This window comes from Berghia stephanieae, chromosome 1, assembly GCF_034508935.2.
Source record: "Berghia stephanieae isolate SIO BIC M18660-M18661 chromosome 1, UCSD_Bste_1.3, whole genome shotgun sequence".
Classification (NCBI taxonomy): domain Eukaryota; kingdom Metazoa; phylum Mollusca; class Gastropoda; order Nudibranchia; family Aeolidiidae; genus Berghia; species Berghia stephanieae.
The window spans coordinates 52,792,633-52,809,270 of record NC_088360.1 but is presented as its reverse complement, the minus strand read 5'-3'; the positions used below and the strand labels follow the sequence as shown (position 1 = coordinate 52,809,270).

At 35.1% G+C, this 16,638-nt stretch overlaps 1 protein-coding gene across 1 annotated transcript in view; it reads left to right on the top strand.

Moving 5' to 3' along the window:
• Positions 1-16,638, top strand: part of LOC144977328 (allatostatin-A receptor-like) — a 184,512-nt gene that overhangs the window by 73,635 nt on the left and 94,239 nt on the right. The window contains exon 3 of the mRNA XM_078922410.1: positions 1,895-2,007. Coding sequence (XP_078778536.1) covers positions 1,895-2,007 — 113 coding nt within the window. The remainder of the gene's footprint in view (positions 1-1,894; positions 2,008-16,638) is intronic.

The following is a 16,638-nucleotide window of genomic DNA, read 5'->3' as shown; positions in this document are numbered from 1 at the left end:
AACAATTTGGATTAGCAGACCTAAAATAAATCCCCTTCGACGTGTAAATTATGCTCTTGTGGTATGACACTCGCTTTCGGATCGGAAGATCCTGGGTTCGAGCCTTACTCGGCGCCTCGTTGAGACCTTGGAAAAGGCTCTTTACTCAAATTCTCTTACCTTACTCAGGTGTAAAATGAGTACCTGGCCGTTAACGCCGTTGTCTCTGTCCGAAAAAAATTGTAATATCGCCTAACATGCGTCATGACTCGTTATACTTGTTACGTGTTACTGTTGGTCAGGGGCCCTTTGTAAAGCGCTTTGAGCACGATTAGAGGATGTTGCGCTATATAAAAGCTCAAGCTCAAGTTTTTAAAATACGTAAACATCGGCCCATATCCATCTACCGTGTAAAAAGACGCTAATCTTTATTATGGTACCGCTTGACACTAACAATTTTTTTTAAATTTGAGGTTCACAAAACAAACTTATCTATGGTCAGAGACGCACTGAAAGTTTCAGATTTGTATTTTTATTGTAACTGATAGGCGGCGCACGATAACAATAACAAACCTTTTTTTTTACTTTGGTGGAAATCTGTGCACCAATATTTACGTCAACATTACGAATTCCAAATTTCACTCACATTTCGGAATTTCGTTGAAATGTGCAGCTGTCATATTTTCCCAACAAGGGTAGACTACTAACCAACCGGTTAGGTTTTTGAAATTAAATAGGATTCAATAGTTATGTCACGTCCGCCCAGCAACCAGCAGCTTGGTTCTAAACAAAGAAATTCGCTACTCTTTATTCTTCATGCTGGCTAGAAATTTTTCACATGTCATGTGATCAGAATGTATAAAAGTGAAAACATGATCAGATTTATAATATTTTTCTCCTCTGGATACACTTTTATGCTCATCGGAGAAGTATTTCATAAGGGCGATGATGGAGATAATGTCATCCGCCATTGTTCCGATAGTTTAGAACCAGTTGCTATGCGTCATCACGAGGGGAGTGACGTCACGACTGTTGAACCCTATTAGCATGAGTCTTTGACCATACTTGTATGTAGTTTTATTTCAAATGTGTTGATTTACTTATCTTCAAAATTGACTGAGTTCCCGCAATTTTTCAGGATGCGCTTTTTATGGATGCGCCAGGAGTTATACTCAACCAATTTCCAATGTGGAAGAACTGTTCAAGAGATTTTGTCTAAGTAAAATGGAGAAAGTTATGAAGGATGGCGATCACCCCCTTCACAAATATATTAAGTTCTCCATGAGGAGCCGTCCCCTTATATCTATAAAAACAAAGACAACACGTCACCTTAATTCATTTCATATCAAATTGATATATAAAGTGTTGCTATTGGTTCTTGGTTGTATATTTTTACATTTTTGTGCATTTCTCGTATTATATATGTATACATTGTCGCCATAGATTCTCAATTTTGTGTTTATACATTTTCATGCATGCCACGTCTGTAAACGAATTTCCATTTTTTTATGAATAAAGTATATTATTATTATCATTATTATTATTATTATTATTATTATTATATTATTATTATTATTATTATTATTATTATTATTATTATTATCATTATTATTATTATTATTATTATTATTATTATTATTATTATTATTATTAATATTATTATTATTATTATTATTGTACCACAGTTTCCATTCTGCTTAAGTTTACATTTCATCCTATTCGTTGATCACTGCTGAATGAAGTTCTTCGTTTCAGGAACGGTTAAAGACCACTTAAAATTTCATCGAGATCGAGAGCTTGAACTTGGACCTTTAACATTCTTAGAAATAGAAATGCTGCATATTTTGATGAAAATAGATTCAAAAAGACGATTCCGACAAAAGTTACAGCGTATCTTTTTTTCTTTACATTTCAGGTGTTGCAGGTAACAGCCTGGTAATCGCTGCGCTCTGGCAAGGAAAAGCTGGTCGATGCGCTACTTTTCCATGTCTTATCAGTATGGCCTGGGCAGACCTATTTTTTCTTGTGGTGAGCAATTATATTATTATTATTATTATTATCACCACCACCACCACCACCACCACCACCACCACCACCACCACCACCATCATCATCATCATCATCATCATCATCATCATCGTCATCACCATCATCACCATCATCATCGCCACCATTACCATCGTCATTTCCTCCTCCTCATTATAATCTTTCTTGTCATATATAATCATTCTCCTTCTCCTCCTCCTCCTCTTCCTTCTCCTCATCGTCATCATCATCAGCAACAGCAGCACCAACATCATAGTCAACACCACCACTGCCGCCGCGCCCACCACTATTTCCTGTGCGACACAATCATAACCACGCTCAACATCGCCACTATCAGTTTCCCTGTCGTATTTGTACAAATTAAAATATCCCAATACAATCAGGAGTAGCAATTGGTGTGTCGTGAAAACGAATCCTGAATTCACAGCTATGGGCAAATTTGTGTCAATCGTGTACCCTCCATTAGACACACAGGCTACTTGGTTGTCGCTCTAACTAGCCTATCCAATCGGAGCTTTTCCTTGCTCCGCACAACTCGGTGTTTTTTTTCTATGAGTGAGAAAAAAAGGGGTCATTTGGGCCCTACTCTGAAAACCCCCTTTCAAATATCGATCGATTATAATGACTCTCATCTTGCCAAAAACTCTCAAACCTGTGACTCTATCACGTCTCAGAATTGAAATTTCTGACAATATGAGGGTCATTTTAATCGAACGATATTTGAAGGACAATTTTATTGCCCACATTATAAAAAAGTGTTGTTTCAGAGTACCCAGTTAAACCTCATTTTGTGTAATTTACAGGTGTAATATCATTATATTGTAAGAGAGTAAGTTTATGCAAAAGGTTATCTAAGAATTTTGATGCAAAATTGTCAATTATATATCAGCAAATGGGTTTAGTGAGTGCACGATGCAGGCATATCAGTAAAACTTGGTCAGTTAATGATACATTTGGGCAGTTTTTACGTCCAAGTTAGTGGACGGGTGTTGATTACTAGTTAATCAATCTTTCTTAAATTGGTTTAGGTATGTTGGAACAGGTGAAAAGGACATATATCAAAATAACTTTATATCATCAAAGGCGGTGTTTAACATTAATATGTAAGAATTAACGTTTCAGGTTTGAATATGATTTGATCTTACTTTTAGGGGGTGGAATTTAGACTGTCAAGGAACTGTCAAAACTACAAGGAGGCGTGGTTTGAGGGAATTATGGGTAGAATTACTATAGGGGATAAAATACGATGTTTCTTATTAAAACGGTATTCTGCATTCTACTTCACCATGAGCTGCACTTTCCTAAGTAGGCTGCAAGTTCTAACATCCTACTATGAATCTTTATTTTACGGACTTAGAAATATTCCACGTATATTGAAAATGATTACTAAGGCAAAATGACTTTACATTTGGATTGATTTTAGGGATTTGGAGTTAATGAAACTGATTGAATTATGACCATACTATTTGATTTGGATTTTGGAGTTATCACAACAAATAAAGTCGTAAGAAATGAAACATGGAATCTGGACTTTTATTTGAATGTCTTGATGTTGTGCATTCAATTATCATCATTGGCCCTTGAACTCGTTCGTCGTTAATAGCATCTACAACACAATGCAAAGGAATATTATTACCATCTATCAAAAAGCCACTATACGATCATAAGCCATTGCAAATGTGTGCAACTACGCCACAGTATAAATCCATAATAAATGAAGGAGTTTATTTGCCTTGTGGTGACAAAGCAAAAATAGTCCTTCAGAGCCATAAGGCCCATCGATGTTTCTATAGCGTCAAACAGATAATAACAATTGCTTTCCACCAGATCTGTCAAACCCAGCTATCCATTCACTGCTGGGTGGACAGTGGGGATCTGAAAAAATCTCGACTTCACCCGGGATCGATTTCAGACCCTTTGAGTGTGCAGCCATTGATAAGGGATAAAAATTAACTTTTGAGAAAAATAAAGCAAGGAACATTTGACGCGTCTAATCTTCAGAGAACAGTTTTCATGTATGTAGTCATAGCAGTCAACAATCTTTTGAAGTTGGATTTCTGATGTTGCAATGAGTACCGTATCGTCTGCGTATCTTATATTATTTATGTTGTGACCTCCTACTTTTATTCCCTCCATATTAGTTATGCCCCTCATGATTGTTTCTTGGTATAGATTAAACAGTGGTAGTAGATAGTGAAGCCAAGGGAATGGAAGTGAATATCACCAAAACGGAATGCATGGTAATACAGAAAAACCCCGAAAACAACAACACCTGCAATATAACGATTCACGGCGAGCAACTTACCAACGTAGAACGTTTTAAATACCTAGGTTCAATAGTGACAACAGATGGAAGATGTAACCGAGACATACGAGCAAGAATAACTCAAGCCAAACAGGCCTTCATGGACCTGGGAAACATTTTGAAAAACAAACAGATGTCGTTCGGGATTAGATTCCGAGTCTTGAAGTGCTACGTGTGGCCAATCTTGTTATACGGATGCGAAAGCTGGACTACAAATGCAGAAACACAAAAGAACATTGAAGCTTTTGAAATGTGGTGCTTGAGAAGGATGCAGAGAATATCGTATACTGCACACAAAACGAACGAAGAAGTGCTAAAACAAACATACCAACAAAGGAAACTAATGCCCTTAATAGCGGTTCGACAACTATCCTTTTTCGGACACATAGTAAGGAAAGATAAGAATGAATACCTGGCAAGTTGTGGAAAAATACCTGGTAAACGCGCCCGGGGGAGACAAAGTAAAACACTCATAGACCAACTGAAGGGCTTCACCAGCCTTACAATCCAAGAGCTGTTTGAAAAAGCAAGAGACAGGGAGGAATGGAGAGAGATAATTCATGCAGTATCCGAAGCCTGGACCAGGCATGGAACCTAGAAGAAGAAGAAGTCATAGCAGTATTTTTTTCTGACACTGTATAAATATCAAATGATCCTTTCATAATTCTAGACATTACAAGCAGTAGAATATCCTCCGGGTGTAAGTTCATATTTGTTAAAAGAACTTTTTAATGCTAAGATCAGCTTTGTCGTACACTGACGAAACGTCTTTTTCATTTTGGCAAATTTAATTTTTCCTCAATTTTAAAGAATCAAGATGACACGTAATCCACTCCTCCCATTGTCACGATGGAAATTCAACATGATATTTCCCATACCTTGAAATGTTAGTAACCATCTGTTAACATGGTGGACAACAAAATTATATAATGTATACGTATCTATCATAATGTGCCTGAGGGCACACAATTCCCGCAGACAGGCCAAGGAAATTTAACACGGAGAAATCTGACGCCATGTATATATTTATATCAAATCAGATTTCAATCCCTTCATATGCTGGAATATGAAGAGGAATTCCAGCCCGACATAATCGCATCAGCCCGGCACACAACATTAAAGACAGAGAGACGGCCTATGTAAAAAGCTCGAGTGGTCGGAGCATTATCACTATTTCTGTTTTTTTTAAAATTAAATATAATTTGATATCCACCTTAAACCATGCATTAACCCCCGCCCCCCAATGCAACAATCTCTATAACCTGATATTTGAATTACGACAGAGCTTTAGACATTTCCACCTCATTTGGTGCCTTTTAAAATGATGAATACAATAACTACTTTAGATCAATTTGTTGGTCAATACTACTATAAAACGGTCTTGAATCTCATACTCATTAATAATAATCTGACACATGTTGATGCTGCCTGATGATATCAATAACCTAGAATCTAATTTGTAAATTATTTATTGTCATGTTTTTGACGGCGTGGAGGAAAACCCAAGGGGAAATCCCCAGTATACTTGTATTTCACGGAATGGATTCTCCACCTACTCTAAAATTTCATTTCAACTTGGCTAGGCAGAAAACATTCACTTGGAATTTTGACCAATTAAAATGATACTGATCTTTTCAAAATTTTGTCCAAGACTCTGTTGTCAGTCACAGGTTTGAGAATATTTGACAAGTTGGAAGGTCATTTATTAAATCTATTGATTGATATATAATTGAAGTAATAGTTTTCTGGTTAAATTGAAAGTAAAGTGTTTTGGTGGAGTACGGCCGGCAATGTCGTGTGACGTACAACAGATTTACTAGTGTAATGAACCAGACACATTAATTAGACTCTTTTCAATGGCTGATTGATGTAACGCAACTGTTATACGGCGCCAATTGCACACACCGCTGACAGCTATACATGAATGAAAGTGAATAAAGACAATTATTTGACGTAGCATATAACTGTTGTTGAGATTATATAATTCTAACAAGAATGACCAGATATTCAGAGCTTGGGGATATAATATTATAATGGACGAAAAAGTGACGGAGGCGAGAGAACGAGTAAGAACCCCCCCCCCCCACCCCCATTGAAAACAGAGGAATAAGCACTACTCTCAGTGGACGTATGCCTTATGTGTATATAATTATTTCATATTGATATGTACTTGCTATTTTTACACGTTTGTTACAAGGGTGAGCATGGAGTCATACAGTACCGGCATTAGAACGATTGAAGTTGAAATTACTCGGCTCTTTGTTGTTTGTAGACCTCTATTTTGTGATTAACTCCCACTGAAGATAACGTTAAAGGTTACACATTGTCTTTTTGTGTGCTGTTACGAATCCCCTGGCGGGAAGAAACATGTAAGTATTTCACCTAAACGCATTAATACATAAAAGTCGACCCGTGTGTTTTGTCCACATTTCCAAGCAAAAATGTACCAACTCTTCAAAAGATCAGACATATTTTACCAAGATAAATATAGATTGTTCCATGCGACCATAAGAACTAAGATGTAAATAAATACCCGGTTTAAAAGCAGTGACGGTTATTCATCAAAGGGCTCCACAGCCTGCGACCTATTCAAAATGAAATACAAATTCGTTTCCATATGTCGGTAAGGTTTGAAATCTCTGTACAAATATGCCGTAATATGGAAAACCACGTATTTAAAATATTGACTAGAAAATTGTCCTTCAAATAACGATCGAATAACCGACCCTCATCTCGGTAAAAACTCTCAAATTTGAGACTCATGAAGTCCCTGGTTAGCGACTATTTGCAAATGTCGATATTTGAAGGACGATTTTTCTGGCTAACAGTTTAGATACGTGTTATCCCAGAGAATCGCAGAACTGTGAAAAACATTGAAAATAACAAAATGGTGTAAATACGTGATATACTTATACACACAATATATTCTTCAAGCGATATAAAATTGTTTGGGTTTAAAGCATGCAAAATAATGACAGACGTAAAGAGATGTGGAATAATACTGACACCTAAAAAGGCATCTATTATTTTGTCTGTTGAATAAAAAAGGAAAGAGAAAAAAGGGAGATTTCCTGTTTGGCTAAAAGGATTAGAGCGAGTTCCAATTATAACGAAATAAGTAAATGGCAAACTTACGTCCAGAATTCTTCACTGGATTTATTCATTAAACAGCTAGAATATATAATATCTCCCTAAAATTGTCTTTCTTTCTTTTCGTCTCTCTCTCTCTCTCTCTCTCTCTCTCTATCTCTCTCTCTCTCTCTCTCCCTGAATATATATATATATATATATATATATATATATATATATATATATAACATACATATGTGTGTTTGTGTTTGTGTGTATGTGTTACATAGATACCAGTATCCATTGTTAAAGGAAGAGAGTAATCCAGGGAAGAAAAAAATGTCATGTAACCGCCTGCCAGGCAAAAGGCAATAAAGGTCATATTGGCCTATGAAGCTTCTCCTTCTTCTTTCTCTTCGTTGTCGTCGTCGTCGTCTTCTTCTTCCTCTGCTTTTCATTCTCCTCCTCCTCCTCTCATTCCACCACTACAACTACAACTACGACTAACACTACTACTACTACTACTACTACTACTACTACTACTACTACTACTACTACTACTACTACTACTACTCTAACCAATACTACTACTATTACAACTATTACCAACTACAACAAAAACAACAACAACAACAACAACTACTACTACTACTACTACTACTACTACTACTACTACTACTATATATATATATATAGAAAGGGAGAAAGAGAGAGAGAGAGAGAGAGAGAGAGAGAGAGAGAGAGAGAGAGAGAGAGAGAGAGAGAACTTTTATACCATATATACTGGAGAAATCAAAAGTGACATGTGAAGAGACTTTCATCCTGACATTGTAATTTTATCACATAAACAAAATATATTGCCCCTTAATTAAAAAGGACGATAAGACCAGACAGGAAACCTCCTTTTATACAAAACAATTCGGATCTTCCGTTGGGTATTGATAAATGTTTGGTTTCCTAAAAAATAGAGGCCCCTACATTAAAAAAATATCATAAAATACTGCAAATACTGAATCCGTAAACAGCGATTAGTAGTGTTACTGAATATTTTAAATGATATCGATTCAGTCTTGGATAGTGTGAGCATCTCGATTACTTTTGTAAGTGTGTAAACAAAACAAAATACTTTTACATCTAGATAGTGTGATTTTGCTCAAATAAAGATCATGATTATTGTCATATTCAACGGAAAACATTGAGTCTCTACAGTACGCCTGACACACGAAATATCTTTGGACTTGAATGTGCCAAATAATAATAATAATAATATAATAATAATAATAATAATAATAATAATAATAATAATAATAATAATAATAATAATAATAATAATAGTAATAATAATAATAATAATAATAATAATAATAATAATAATAATAATAATAATAATAATAATAATAATAATAATAGTAATAATGCTGAAAACTTATATAGCGCTATAACTCCGAGACACCAGACTCTAAGCGCTTAAATTACAAATTACTTTGGCTGAAACATACTTATTTACACACACAAGCACACACACACTCACACACACACACATACACACACACACAACACAACACACAACACAAACCAAACCTATCTTGCTTCTCAAACCATCTACTAAAATCGAAACAAATATGTTTTAAGGGAACGTTTAAAAATAGACAAAGATTCTTTTTCACGAATGCTCTGCGGTAAGGCGTTCAAAATAGAGGGTCCGAAATGAGAAAAGGATCTCATTCCAGCATTTTTCCGAATTCGAGGGACAACTAGTTTTGTGGAATCACTGGCCGAACGTAAGGGGCGGGGTTTTGAATATCTTTCAATTAGTTCTGAAAGGTAGGAAGGGGCAGTACCTTCAAGACAACGATACACTAAAACACAAGCTTTGAATTTAATCCTTTTCTCAACAGGCAGCCAAATGCAGGTCATGAAGTAGAGGTCCAAAAAATGGAAATTCGTTTACAGACGTGGCATGCATAAAAATGTATAAACACAAAGTTGAGAATCTATGGCGACAATGTATATATATATATATATAAATATATATATATATATATATATATATATATATATATATATATATATATATATATATATATATGCAAATGCACAAAAATGTAAAAATATACAACCAAGAACCAATAGCAACACTTTATATATTAATTTGATAAATTGAGAACTAGTGTGTGCATATTTAAAATATAGTATTTAATTTAGATCACAGTTGAGCGTTAAAAATTCGAACACCATGTGGCAAAAATGAATTAAGATGACGTGTTGTCTTTGTTTTATAGATATATAATATATTTGAGAAGGTATGATATGCTACTTGATGGGACAATGTGTCAAATTTAATATCTCTCTCTCTCTCTCTCTCTCTCTCTCTCTCTCTCTCTCTCTCTCTCTCTCTGGATCTTTCTATCTATTTATCTATCTCTCTATCTCCATCTTTCTTTCTACCTTTCGCGCTCTCTCTCCATCACTCTCTCTCTCTCCTTTATCTATCTATTTATATGTCTGGCAAATTGCCACTATTTTAAGGACAATAAAGATAATAGCTGCCCAATCACTGTTGGGTGGGCAGGGATCAATCTTGGGCCCTATGCGTGTGAAGCGCGTGCTCTACCGACTGAGCTATTGGGACCCCTATTGTAAGTACAGAGTTTATAAAATGCTTTGGTGATAATTAGTCAATTACGACATTCAAGTCACGCGCAAATCGTGTCTTGAAAATCAGAGTCTTCGTTCTTGCGGTATTTCAAGGCCAGAATACAAATCATAGTGGGCGTTGTCCTCGAGAAATGTTAACCAGTTAACTACCAAAATGTGAATTAAAAAAAATAACAACTCGTATTTAAAAATTTAACCAGACAAATCTTCCTTCAAATATCGATCGATATGAACCCCATCTTGGCAGACTGTCAAACCTGAAACTTCGAGAGTTTTTGCCAAGATGAGGCTCGTTTAAATCAATCGATATATGAAGGAAGAGATTTCTAGCCAAATTTTAGAATACGAATTTTTCCACAGTACGGCAGTTAACTGGTTAAAAGAGAGCAATAAAGTGGAGGAAAAAATCGTGTAAGAAGAGGATGATCAATTCAAAATATCTTAACGCAAAAATTGAAACTAAATATTCAAAATGTAACGAATTATTATTAAGTCGGGTGGATAATGAATCAAATTGATGTAAACAATTCGATTGTTAACAATTTGAATTTAAATCAATGCGTCAAGTGAACAAACATATTATTATGACGCAACCCTTAACCCCCCCCCCCCCCTTCCCCCACTCCCACGCATAATTTTACATAATGAGACCATTGTAGTTGATCAATATATAGGTTAGTCTAACATTTGAATTAATTGTATTGAAATCTGATGTTAAATCAATTGACATAACACACAAACCTTCTTTATTCATCTGAATAGTTAATAATATTTAGTTTTAGAGAATGATAAATAGCAGATAATCAGTGAGTGTCTTTTTTACGGTTTTTAATTCACGAGTTATATTAAAACCTGTATTGATGGGAGTTTTAACGATAATCAAATCGAGCTTTTAATATAACGAGTAACATTTAAAAAAACGTAATAAAAGACACGAATTTTTATCTGCTTTACTCTAACATCACAATCTTTTTAACGCTAGAAATTGTGGATGTAATATGAAGACAGACATTTTTCTGTTGCCATTCACATCCGTTTTGCAAAAATAAAGGCAAATCTTCTGTAACGTAATAAATCCATCTTTCATCCCAATGATAAAATAAATAAGGCCATTCTAAAGACTAAAATGTGTTTTTTCTTTTAAATGTGTTTTAAAAATACAAGAAAAAACACACACAAAAACAAACAATTTACGCAAAAATGAGAGTTGCACTAAGCCGATAATGAGTATACCTAAAATCTAAAAAAAAATGGCACAACATTTTTAATACTATTATGATAATGCTAGTAAGTAATACTGATGACAAGTAAATAGTTAAAAATATTAACAGTAGTTATCATTGTAAGTATAATTATAATTATAGTAGTGACAATAATAACATAATAATAATAATAATAATAATAATAATAATAATAATAATAATAATAATAATAATAATAATAATAATAATAATAATAATAAATAATGATAATAATAATAACAATAATAATAATAATAATAATAATAATAATAATAATAATAATAATAATAATAATAATGGTGATGATGATGATGATGATGATGATGATGATGATGATGATGATGATGATGATGATGATGATGATGATGATGATAATGATAATAATAATAATAATAATAATAATAATAATAATAATAATAATAATAATAATAATAATAATAATAATAATAATAATGCCTGCGTTTTATAAACGTTCCCAAGGCGTTTAAAATGTTACTCGAGGTCTCTTATTTGAACATAAGAAATTCAACGACACCTTCCTATCGCTGACGACATTCGTAGGTGCAGCCATTTTGAACTGCCATAACTTTATCAAAATTTTAAAGAATTAAAATTTTAGCTTTTGTTTTAAAGAGTACCTACACGTGTAAGCTCAGTTCAGCCAAATATGACGTCACATGAAAAAGAAATGAACTCAGTAGGACATTTGTCCCATTACTTTTTGACTCACCCGCTTAGATGGCTATCTAGATTATGACACATTCCTATGGGATATCGATGGGTTCACAATAAAGAGAGTATACCAAACAAATCAACGATTGCTATTGATGTGCGTCCATCTCTCTACTAGCCCTGTGCAAACAGCATTGTGAGTAAGGTAGAATGAGGATGTGGATTTAATTAACGACGGAAATTACGTAGCCGGTGTCATTATTTGAATAACCAATTTACGATCATCTGTCTGGTAGAAAAAAAAAACCACAACAAAACACAACCAATATCAAAGCATTGGGAATAAAAACTTACCAAAAGACCAGGATTGGAGGTCCCGATAGTTCATTTGGTAGTGCGCTCGCTTCACACGCAACAGAACCAAGTTCGATTTCTGTTGAAACCAAGATATTTTTTTCTCATTCTTCTGTTGCATTTCATTCATCCTGTCTTGTTGATAAAGGGGAAACCCGAAACGTCCATTTTATCTGTTTTGGTATATTAAATTGAAGCTTACATTCAATTTCACATTGTTATTCATCCATCCACCAAGCAGTGTTAAGTAGCTCGGTCTGTTAGATATGACGGACAGTGCTAGGTGGTAGACTATCGTCTTATGCAAAGGATATAAAACAAAGGCTATTGCCCATTTCACGATACAGAAATCGGGATAAACTCTGTGGGCCTAATGGTTCTGAAGGACTTCTTTTTTATAGGCCCGGACTGTCTTGTTTTTATACGTCCTTAATTCTCAAAGCTTTACTCACTAACTCATTCCAGTCTTTCATCTTTCTACTGTTGCTCATACGTTCTTACAATTCTTTCGGCATATACTCATCCTATCCTTCATTCTCCTTCTCCTCCAAAACCACCCCCCCCCTTTTCCACCGCCACTGTCTCGATCACCACATTTCTCTACAATCCTCCTTCTTTTCCTCTTCTTACTTCACTGCCACCGTTCCTTCTTCTCTTCGTCTTCTTCCTCCCTCTCTACCTCCTGCTGTGAGTTATGTTATGACATGAAAATAAGAATGTTCTAAGAAACCAGGAACAAGGCATGGGTTTCAAATGCAAGATCGGAAAGATCCGTTTATGATTTTATTTTTAAAATCACACACACACACACACACACACACACACACACACACAAACAAACAAAAGCACACACAAATTGAGAGTTAATATAACGCAATATTTATCAAATGTGTTCAAAGCGCTTTACAAGGGGTCCCAAACTATCAGCAGCACTTACCATGTAGGGCAAAACATGAAAAGGGCTATTACATTTTTCCGTCAGAGACAACGAAGTTTCTAGCAAGGATATCATTCTACCTCAGTGCGGTGAGAGTAAAAAGTCTCTTTCAAGGACTCAACTTTGCATTGCCTACAGAAGGTCTCGGACCAGGGACCTTCAGGTCACAAGGTGTGTGTAGTCTCTTTGGAGCCGGAGATCATTCTAGTTTCTGTAGCATAAAACAGACTAAAAACTGCATACCCCTCTCAGATTGAATAAATTACTTTCGCAAAAGTGCCTTCAGACAACTCAAACTCAATACGACGCACTCAATCATAGCTTGGAAAGCAAAACGGCGTTCTTGGAGAAGGCAAAAAAACATAATTATAAAATCTCGATTGAGCCAAAGCTAGCCTTAATTTCACCAACAAGGATTTGATCGAATTTGGTTCGAGGTATCCGTTTCTCCATGAGTTCAGTGCTGTACAAAATGGTCCATCTACAGATTGGTTACGAGGATGCAAAATATTTGCTTTAACAAGTTAAGCAATGGACGATAGGATGCTGTCTCAATTCTAGATTGGTAAATTACTATAAAAATTCAGAGGTTATCGATAATAAACAATACTAAACACGAACGTTGAGATCACGGAACCTTTATTAGTTAACAAATTACATATCACATAGAAAGTGGAACAAAACACAAACGTTTCGAGCAGAGTACCTTTATCAGTAAGCGGACATCAGTGGAAAAAAAAAGAGGAATACATGACATTTCGAGCACAAACTCTTTGTTAGCAAACATAATATATCAGTGAGAAACAATTCAGAATTGACTGTTTGGGACACAAAATCTACGAAAATTACATCAACAATAGTTGACCCACCTCCTTAAACCGGTATTGTGTCGGAAATATTAATGATGATGATGATAATGGTGCTGATGATTGTTATGATGATGATGATGATGATGATGATGATGATGATGATGATGATGATGATGATGATGATGATAATAACAATAATAATAATTAGAAGAAATGTATCTTAATATGAATTCGATTTTCAAAAGTGTTGGATTTATCTTTCAGGGTCGGATAAAAATCACCAATTAATTATTCCTTCTTTATCATCAGAAACTCAAAAGAATAAAAATATATTTTGTTTTAAAATTGCAAACAGATATTGTGCCATAACGGTTGAAGATTAATGATAAAACCTCGTCATTATATAACTAGTACTTGGAAGCTTAAAAGATTCAAATAAGCAGTATTCATTATACAATTGAACGCAACCGAATTCTTTACACGCTTTCCTAACAAATTTTGAATTAGATTTTTTTGTTTACAAAAATATTCAATTCTGTTTTGTTTTTGTAACATTTATCTCATGTAGGTCTAGTTCATTGGGAATTAATTTTGCCTGCGGGAACTTTGCTTTGGAAAAAGAATAATTAGAACTGTAAAAGGAAGCCTTTAAAAGACACATTGATATGATGGAATCTCAGAATAGAATAAACTGGAAATCTTGGAAGTATTGAACGCCAAATTATTGCAGGGTGACTACAAAAATATGCTCAGTCTTTTTTCACGATCTCTAACCCGTTGACTGCTTGAAAGAAAATGAATACTATGCGGACTCAATGTGTTCAAATATTAATACGGTGAAAGTTTAAGTCTTATAGTAGAAACACAATAATTTTAGAAAAGTAGAATTTAACACCTTTAATATTGATGCTAGTTTATCATATCGCGGAAGTAAACGCAGACTACCTAATTGCACCAATTAATGATATATAATTATTATCACGTATATAAGCATGAAATCATCGTATGAATTAAGGAAGTAGTAGTAGTAGTAGTAGTAGTAGTAGTAGTAGTAGTAGTAGTAGTAGTAGGAGGAGGAGGAGGAGGAGTAGTAGTAGTAAGCTTCGCAGTCCGAATGACGCTTGCTGAGAATTGTGTGATTCAGTCATGGTCGATAAGTATAACTGCTCTCTCCATCCATGTTGTTAATTGTTTCCATTGGTCACGGTCCTGGGCCAGAGTTTTGAGGCTGTCAAAATCTTGTTGTGACTTTAGTACGGAGGGCACTGCAGTATTTCTTAGTTCTTCAGGGATTAATTCGGCCTCATCTGAATCCAGAAATTTCTGATATGTAGAGAGGTCCTGGTTCAGGGTAGTTACTATTGATGTTGGTGGTCTTCCTACATATTTGTTGCCATGAAGGAAAAAATACAACTTTTATATAGAGCAATATCCACTATATGTGCTCAAAGCGCTTTACAAAGGGTCCCTGACCAACAGCAGCACGTAACATGAAGAACGAGACATAACGCCTGTTAGGCGATAAATATTACAATTCTTTCCGACAGAGACAATGCTGTTGACGGCCAGGTACTCATTTTACACCTGAGTACGGTGAGAGAATGTGAGCAAAGAGTCTTTTCCAAGGACTCAACTATGCACCGAGCGAGGCTCGAACCCAGGACCTATATTCTGTCATTGCAGTTTGGGCTGGGATTTTATCTTTTCGACGTAAGATGTGACCAAATAGCCTCCATCGCTGTTCTTTTATTATTGTACTCAGGCGTTGGACCCTGGTTCTTTCATAGAGAACAGTATTTGTAATTGTCTCTGGCCAATAGATTCCGATCACGCGACGTAATTGTTTGCTCTAGTATGAATCGAGACTTTCTAAGTTCTTTTTTGTGAGGCCCCAAGTTCCACAATTATATGTCAATATCGGAATAATCAGTGCCTCGTAAATCTGTATTCGTTTATTCTCACTGATTATGTTATTTCTATTCCATACATCTTGGAGTTGGTTGAATGCGTTGGTGGCCAGCTGCTTTCGTTTTCTGATGTCTTCATTTTCGTTGATCAAATTGCCTAAGGTAGTAATCTTTATCAATGTCTCAATCCTTTATACTACTTCTTTGTTCAAATAATAAGTACGGTATTGCCTTGACTCGGGATTGAATCTCATATCTACGGTTTACCGAACAGAAATACCTAATGCTTTATATTACAGTTATTTTTTCCCCAAGATTCTATTCTTGAGTTGCAGAGTGAAGTAAATCTTAGTGATCAACACGCACCCTGCTAGAGGTTGCAGTTGTCACTTATTTCATGCTAGCAATGGCACATAATAAATTTAAATACGTAATAACATTTAAAAACAATAGAACATATTCTTCATGGTCGTACGTGCTTATACCTAAAAAGAGTGTATAATAATACGCGGTACAGGTCATTTTTTGTACATTTCAGATGTCATCGATGAGTGCTGTGTTGTCGGGGTTCGACACTACATTAGCGTATTCCAACATAGGACACACACTTTTTTTTCTACAAGGCTGCTTGTATATTTATTGGGCAATTTACGATTTTTCT